This window comes from Balaenoptera musculus, chromosome 11 (genome assembly GCF_009873245.2).
Source record: "Balaenoptera musculus isolate JJ_BM4_2016_0621 chromosome 11, mBalMus1.pri.v3, whole genome shotgun sequence".
In the NCBI taxonomy this organism is placed as follows: domain Eukaryota; kingdom Metazoa; phylum Chordata; class Mammalia; order Artiodactyla; family Balaenopteridae; genus Balaenoptera; species Balaenoptera musculus.
This window is the reverse complement of record NC_045795.1, coordinates 98905082-98911501: the sequence shown is the minus strand read 5'-3', so window position 1 is coordinate 98911501 and position 6420 is coordinate 98905082. Positions and strand designations below refer to the sequence as shown.

The window sequence follows — 6420 nt, the reverse complement described above, 5'->3', positions numbered from 1 at the left end:
TCAGGGGACTATTGTCAGAATCTAACAAATTGAGAGATGAATCAGTGCTTTATAAACTGTAAAGTGCCTTTAAATTACGAGGTGCTATATAAACTGTAAAATACTACACAAATGTAAGGGAGAATGATGACAATTATTTGGAGAGAAGAACATTTTTCTGAATGTAGTCTGTGACTTGAGAATTAGACAGTAAGAAAATTTTTTAAACAAACAACAGAATTTGCCTGTTGAAATGTATCTTCTCTCTTTCAGAATCAATAATCTTGATGGGGCTTGACATTTATTTCAAAGAGAAACTACTCAAAACATATGAGACTCCTTTTCTGGGATTAATTTCCTTCAGAACCAGCTTACAATCCACACAAAATTATCTCATTAATTTATAGTCACACTGTGTTTTGAACCTTACATATTATCTAGCTTAATCATTAGAGCTGACTCCAAAAGAATTTTAAGTGTTTTTTAAAAATCAAAATTCACTCTCTAAAGCAATGATTCTTAATCTTTTGTGTGTGTGTTGAGGACCTGCCAAAATGCACAATGCACAGGACAGTTTGCATGGGAATTTCTAGATCCCAAGGTAAAGAACTCTTGATCTTCCAAGAGTTATAGAAATTCAAATTTGAGGGCTACAGATCTGAGGGCAATTATTTTCTGAACATAAGCAGCAGGTTTGCTGGAATAAATGTTTAGCCTCCCAAAGGAATTGGTTGAAGGAAACCACACCACTGTAGGAATGATCATATGGTATGAGTGTTTAAAAATTAGTCCGTTAGAGTCATATGGGGTTTGTGTCGTCATTTCTGTAGCTGCAGTGGTTTTTGCCGTGTGTGTGTGTGTGTGTGTGTGTGTGTGTGTGTGTGTTTGTGTTCATTGCTAGTAGGATGTTTAGGCAGCAGCATTTGCCTCCCCAGGTGTCTACCCTCAACTCACTTTAACCAACTCAACCTGAAAGAGCCATAGCCCTAGGAAAAGGAATCAGATGGGCAGAAATTGCCCTTGAGGCCCACCTGGTTACAGGAGAGGAAGAAAGGCATGATTGGCATTTGTGTAGCCGCTCTCGGAGGAGTCCTGGCCAAGCGGGTTTGGAGCTTACACTGCTGTTGTCTTTTTGAGACGGTGGGGATATCTTGTGATCCTCTCACATGCCAACCACTGTTAGAAACAGACTTTAGGTGAATTAGTTAATTTAACTCTTAACCTCCTCAGAAAGATAGTATTGTTCTCATAGATGAGAAAACCGAGACACAGGAAAGCTAAGGGTCTTATAATCAAAGTCAATTAGCTAACAATTAGCAAAGCAAGCATTTAAACTCAGAACTCCTTCTGCTGCCCAACACTGACTCTTCCATTTCTTCCCAGCCTCTGGGAAATGTTGCCATGAGCTCCGCCCTCCGTGGGGGCCCCTGGAAATGAAAGCCATTCACTTATCTCACCAAGGACACTGTCCCGAAAGGCCTGCCCATCAGACACCTGGGACTAAGGCTCATTTGCTTCGATTACTAACTTCCTTCCTGACCTTGGCAAGCTCCTTAAGTTATCTGGGTTTTCTCATCTGTAAAATGCGAGGATAGAACCAGATGAAACTTCCAGCTGAAAAATTCAGTGACTGAATTCTGTGCGCTCACCCCATTCCCTGCAGCTGGCAGGCCTCCCGATCCTGTGGGCTGCTCACAGCTCCCCACTGGGTGCCACCTTCTCTGACCGCCCAGCTAGAAGGATGCTCCACTCCAACCACATGTACGGCTGCTGTCCACTTTACACTTACTTGGCTTATCTTTTCCATTTTAACTTCCATATCTTATCTGAATTCCTCAAATATTTTTGCTTATTTCTTTAACTCTTATGTAGTACTCCAGTGTATGAATAAACCAATTTATGTTTTAATTCCTCCACGAGAGACAGTGGTTGTTTCCATTTTTCACTAACAATGCTGTGACTAACATTCTTTTAGTTGCCTCCTTGAGTACTTGTGCAAGAGATTCTCCAGAATGAATGTCTAGAAATGGAATTGCTGAGTCATAGGGTTTGTGTATTAGGTACTGCCAAATTGTCCACTGAAGTGCCAGTACCGACAAACGTTCCCACTTGCAATGTGTACGAGTTCTGTTTCTCACATCCTCACCAATCCTATCAAGCTTCACATCTTTCCAAACTAGCATTTTGACTGCATTTGCCTTATGACACTCAGCACTTTCTACTTTATATCTGTTTATATGCTACCTCCCCTACTGGCTGTAAACTTTGTGAGGGCAGAATCCTTGCTTAATTCATTTTTATATTCGTCCCACAGAATTTATTGAGCTTAGTAAGTACACAATAGAGTTATGAACAGATAAATGATAAGCAAACTGAATTCATTTTGACCCAAGGAGATGGGGATTCCACGATGGCAGGGATAAAGTGTCTATCTCTATTCATCTGGGGTGAGGATGTGGGTAGGGAATCCCCATCAGCTGCAGTGATGGTTGCACAGTGGTCAGAACTGGCTGACAGACCAAAGGTTTCAAGATCTATAGAGAACTCTCTCCAACCTTTGGCGATCTCAGCTTTAGAAAATTTTTTTATCATGGTATTCATCAGCTATTTATTGATTGTTGGGAGTAGCAAATTTCCCAGTCTCTGGGGCCATCTTTTTATATACCAAGAGTGATGTTTCTGAATGGAACTCCCCCACCTCTGGCTCCACCCCATTACTAAGGGTTGGATAGAATCCATGTGTCCTTTGGACTAGGAAGCTGCATGACCTATGGTAAATGCCTCCCCCTTTTGACACCCCAGCAGTTCCAGGCTGACTCATTTTCTAAATAAGCCACTTGTGGCTTTTGGTCTGACATCACATGTGGAAGAATGAGTAATTTTTCAAGAACCAGAGTTATATTCGATCAGAATAAGATACATTGTGTATGTTACTCATGGTTCTAGGACAAGGGGTCAACACTGGTAACAAGTACCCTAACCTTCTCCCACCCCTCCTTTCCCTGGGGCCAAGGGATAGAGAAAAGGCGAAGGAGAGGTGGTATGGATGTGAAGAATTTTTGTGTACATCTCTAATTTTGTTATCACATTATGTACAGTTTAATAAAATTGTCTTGTTGCCTCTGCTAGATTAAATAAAAGTAATATAGCAAAGCAGGCAAGGCCATGGGGCTCCGCTGCTTGGGTTCAAATCCCAGCTCCACCACATACCAGTTGGGTGACCTTGGGCAAGTTATTGACTCTTGATTTGCTTCCATTTCCTCATTTGTAAAATAATAATAGTGCCTATAATGTAGGGTTGTTGCGAGGAATAAATGAACTGATATATATGGATCACTTAGGATTGTGCCTGGAACTTAGTATGCACTATGGAAATATTAGTCAATATTTCCTTGAATCCATCACAATGTTTATGCTCATGTTAAATGCTCAATAAATGCTTTTTGATGAAATGAATTCATCTTATTAAAACATATTTGGAACTGGGAGATAGAAGTGACTACAAGTGGTAGACTCTTGGTTGGAAATGGAAGGAACCATAAAGATCAATTCCCTTGAGCACAGGTATTACCTGCCTGCCCCGCTCTTGTTTTGTTGGTTGTTTGTTCCCTAGTTATGTGCACTGTGGTGGGATAAGGGCTGCCCCCACCAGGTGTCACTTAATGGAGGTTCTACCTGCTGTTTTTTAAGTGTAGGAAAAAGGCACAAGTCTACATCCTCAAACCCTGGAAGCATGGGCTGAGTTAGAAAGGAGACCCTGGCACCAGAGAACTTCATTCTCTGACTTCTCAGCACCTACTGCTTGTGAGGAGTTAGCAAGACAGCAGCATTAGGATGGGTGTTATTTTGTTGAGTTGTTAGTAGGATGGGAACACGTGTAGGAAATTATTTAGATAAGATGTTAATATCAATGCAGACGTGGTATGCATTCTCACAGCACTTGTGGTTTTTTTGGAACATACTCCTGAGTACCGAGAGTCACGAAGAAGCCATGGAGAAATCCCTCGAAACCCGCCCTCTGTCACAGACTTCTTCAGGATGCCGGGGGAGTGGCAGACCCCATTCGTGAGAGCAGGCCCATCCTGCCTCATTGGCACCTCCGTGTGGGTTTTAGGTGAGGAGACTGATGGGCCAGACAAGCACCTCCAACTGGGCCACTACAGAAGCAAGGATGCTATGCTTATTCGAAAGGCTCCACGTTCAGTACAACTGGTAGAACTGCTGAGTTACCAGGGCGGTGTCAGGAAGCGCAGCCTGGGGGGCATCTACAGGACAGCCGTATTCTCAACCACTTGCAAAGACAGTCACACACACACCGACACAAACAGCTTCACCCTCCTGGGTTTTTCCCTTCCCTATACTCACGCGCACACACACGTGCATGCCTCACGTACACTCTCTCAGTCAAAAGGGTGGCCTAGGGGAGACCTCATGGCTGAATCAAATGCTGGTTAATGCTGCTGCTTTTATTACACCAAAGGTCTTAACATTTATTTGGAGAGGAACACAAAACTTGGCATACTGGCATGCATTCTCTACAGCACAGTTTCGGAGGAGCTCAAGATCACTGCGCCCCACACAGGAGAACGGCGCCGGAGGTGGCAGGGGGACTGTAGGTCCTTGATCTCTCCGGTCAGCAGACTACAGGTGCTTCACTACCACAGCAACTGAGGAATCGTCTGTGCTGGGCAGGTGTGTTTTCAACAGCTAAACAGGTGTGGCAAGGGATCCAGGTGTGGGTGAGTCCCTAACACTTAGAGCCGAGAGTTATTTTGGGGTAAGTATATTCTCCCCAAACAGGTAGCACTGACTACAGGGGGGCATGCTTAGCACGGCATCTGAGCTCGGTTAAGCAACCAGGTGTCCTCAGTGAAGGGAATCCTGGTTTCAAAGAAAGAATAAGACATGATGGCACTATCACAATAAGGCCACTAAAGTCACAGCGAACGAGGATCTCAGAGGAAGCTCTCACGACTACAGGAAAGCAGCTCTATCCTCTCTGACATCAGGTGCCCCTCACTGGGTAGGCGGCTGCTCTGAGACCTTCACCTGGTCCTTTCTGAGCTGCACCACATCACTGAGCACAACAGAGCAGAGGAGGGGGCCACACACGTCAAGGTCATGGGACATCACCACCAAGTGTGGCTGACTGTTGTTGGCAAACGTCTTGGATGCCTTTCCCGGTTGGGCCGGGTGCCCCTGTGTGTCTGGAGAGCTAATCTGAAAAGAGGCTGGCAAAGGACTTCCTCAAGCTCCGGATGGTCTCTGCCTTGGCTTCATCCTCACTGGCTGAAGACCGGAAGAAGGAGGACTCAGAGAAGCTGAAGGCATTTGTCAGGGACTGCGACTTGCTTGAAGATAAAAACCAGAGAGAACGTGAGAGGGTGGTGTTCCCAGTGAGGCAGGGAAGGACGGTGACACGAGGATACACGACCGGAACGCCCACTCCCACCCCAGGGAGACTGGGTGACAGAGGAGAAAGCCAGCGTGGGGCATGCTAGCGGCCCCTGGGAGGTCCCTGTGCTCTTTTCTTCACCTGCAGTGCTGCTCAAACAGGAAAGGATGGAGGCAGCGTGGGAGAGAGGGAGAAGGGGGAAAGAGAGAAGAGAAGGAAGGAGAAGGGAAAGAGGAAGAAGGGGTGGCTCAAGGCTCTTTCTTTTACTTAATGCGAAAGGGCCCACAGGCTAAATTTCAGAGCCCCAACTTGGTGAGAACTAATCCAGGAATCTCACACCCTTCCCCTTGGATGAAATGTAGCAACCAGGGGCCGGTGGACTCTTGTGCTCTCTTTCTCATCAACTGTCCAGTAGTGGAGCCAGCATCGGAAGACCTGGGTCAAAGTCTTGGTCCCGCCTCTCACTCACTCTTGACCTTAGGAAGCCACGTGCCTCTCTGAGACTCGGTTTCTTGTTTCCTTTCTTAATTGTGTTATGTAGATGTCTGGTAAAATGATCTCTAGGCCTTTTCAGCTTTCTTTTTTGCTTTTTTCTCTGATTCCAAAAGAACCTTTTGTCTTGGCACGAACTCTAACAACTCTATTTACCGTCCTTACAATGGGCGTAATCGCCCTGGCAGCCTTCCTCAGAGGAGCCTAATGTGAGGTCTGTGAGTTTCAGGGTGTCCAGGGGCAACAGAGATACACATCAGGCCTACACAAGGTTACTGGGTAGTTTTCTAATGAAAAACCCCAAACTGCACACATTTTAGGGACCAATTTTTCCCTTGAGACACTAGTGAGTCAGAGAGAAAAACCATGAAGGCAAGAAGGTGGAGGGGAGGCCAGGCCCAACACTGCAGGAGAGGACACGTGGTCTGGCGTCTCCATGGCCGTCTTCTCTCCTTCTTGACTTCTGCTTGTCTCCTTCCTGCTGGTTCCTGGCTCCAGAACTCCTCTCCTGGTATCTCAGCTCTCCCAGCCCTCCCCTGAACTTGGACACAGCC

General features: G+C 45.6%; 1 protein-coding gene across 1 annotated transcript in view; it reads right to left on the bottom strand.

Annotated features, from left to right (window-relative positions):
* Positions 1–4430: 4430 nt before the first annotated feature.
* SYN2 (synapsin II) overlaps positions 4431–6420 on the bottom strand; it is a 179313-nt gene continuing 177323 nt past the window's right edge. Inside the window, exon 13 of the mRNA XM_036868828.1 lies at positions 4431–5330. Coding sequence (XP_036724723.1) covers positions 5195–5330 — 136 coding nt within the window. The 3' untranslated portion in view covers positions 4431–5194. The remainder of the gene's footprint in view (positions 5331–6420) is intronic.